Source organism: Volvox carteri, assembly GCF_000143455.1.
Source record: "Volvox carteri f. nagariensis unplaced genomic scaffold VOLCAscaffold_8, whole genome shotgun sequence".
In the NCBI taxonomy this organism is placed as follows: Eukaryota; Viridiplantae; Chlorophyta; class Chlorophyceae; order Chlamydomonadales; family Volvocaceae; genus Volvox; species Volvox carteri.
In genome coordinates this window covers 651,450-652,873 of record NW_003307551.1, presented here as the reverse complement: position 1 = coordinate 652,873, position 1,424 = coordinate 651,450, and the positions used below count along the sequence as shown (strand labels likewise).

Here is a 1,424-nt window from a genome sequence, read left to right as displayed (position 1 = left end):
CGGCCTCCGTATTCTGATTCTGGCGCAGCAGCCTTTCCTTGCCATCAGCTTCTCTCGCTCATGGTTCGTCTTCCCCCCTCTCCACCCCTTCTCCCGGCCCCCTCCTTCCCCCCAGGTCACTGTCCAGGCCGGCGCCCGGGTGCAGCAGGTGGTGGAGGCACTGGCGCCCCAGGGCCTGGCGCTGCAGAACTACGCCTCCATTAGGGAGCAACAGATTGGGGGCATCACGCAGGTGAAGAAGGGGGGGGGGGACACGGGTTATGTACGGCGATGGGAGGACCGGCAAGGGGGGGAGGAGGGGGGAGGGACGCGACACGCGTACCCTCGGTGACGGGTTTGGACAACACAGGCAGGAGACACACACACATACAAACATACACACATACACATGTAGAACAGGCAGCACACACAAGCCCTGGGGCGGGTGCCGGGAACATGTTGCCTCGTATTCTGGACATGTACATTTGCCGACTTCTTGCCGATTTGGATTTGGTTAGCCCGGCTTGGCAGGCTTACATGGATTTGAATGGATGCCTGCTGTAAGCCCGATACGTGGGAGCCATGCAGCTAAAACCGAAACGTATTCCCCCAGCTGCACAGCACAGGCTTCTGTACGGCTAGATGATCTGCGGACCTTCCCCCCTTTCTCCCCCTTCGTACTCGGGGCTTTAGTGCTTTGGGAGTTGACACAGCTGGGTTTGCTGCACCTTGATACACCGCGTTTAAGGAATATGTGCACCCTTCCTGCTGCCCCGCTCGCACTCCCCCCGTCCCCTTCCACCTCTCCCCTACCCTGGTGTGTGCGTATGTATGTATGTGTGCATGTGTGTGTATTTCCCCCCCAGGTTGGTGCGCACGGCACCGGCCCCCGCATCCCCCCCGTGGACGAGCAAGTGGTGGACATGCGGCTGAGTACTCCGGGGCTGGGCACCCTGCAGCTCAGTGACGAGGAGGAGCCCGAGCTGTTCAGGTGGGGAGGGGGGAAGGGGGGAGGGGTGTACGAGCGGGCGTGTGCGTGTTTGTCCGCGTGTGTATTCTTTTACATAAAGAGGACGGCACGATGCACGGGACACGGGACACATACGAGCCATGTAGGTAGGGGGTTAAGGGGGGTTGCGTATAAGGATGGTAAGGGGGGGGATGATTTAAGAGGAGGGCAGAGGTTGGTTTGAAACCAGCGTTGCACGTGTCTGTGTGTTTGTGTCTCTCTGTCTGTGTGTTTGTGTGTCTCTGTGTGTGTGTTTGTGTGTCTCTGTGTGTGTGTTTTGTGTGTCTCTCTGTGTGTGTTTGTGTGTCTCTGTGTGTGTTTGTGTCTCTCTGTCTGTGTGTTTTGTGTGTCTCTGTGTGTGTGTTTGTGTGTCTCTGTGTGTGTGTTTGTGTGTCTCTGTGTGTGTGTTTGTGTGTCTGTGTGTGTGTGTTTGTGT

At 57.7% G+C, this 1,424-nt stretch overlaps 1 protein-coding gene across 1 annotated transcript in view; it reads left to right on the top strand.

Moving 5' to 3' along the window:
* VOLCADRAFT_88191 (uncharacterized protein) overlaps positions 1-1,424 on the top strand; it is a gene marked incomplete at both ends in the record, with an annotated part of 8,443 nt that overhangs the window by 3,158 nt on the left and 3,861 nt on the right. The window contains 2 exons of the mRNA XM_002947966.1: positions 116-232; positions 846-970. Of these exons, the coding sequence (XP_002948012.1) occupies positions 116-232; positions 846-970 (242 nt within the window). The remainder of the gene's footprint in view (positions 1-115; positions 233-845; positions 971-1,424) is intronic.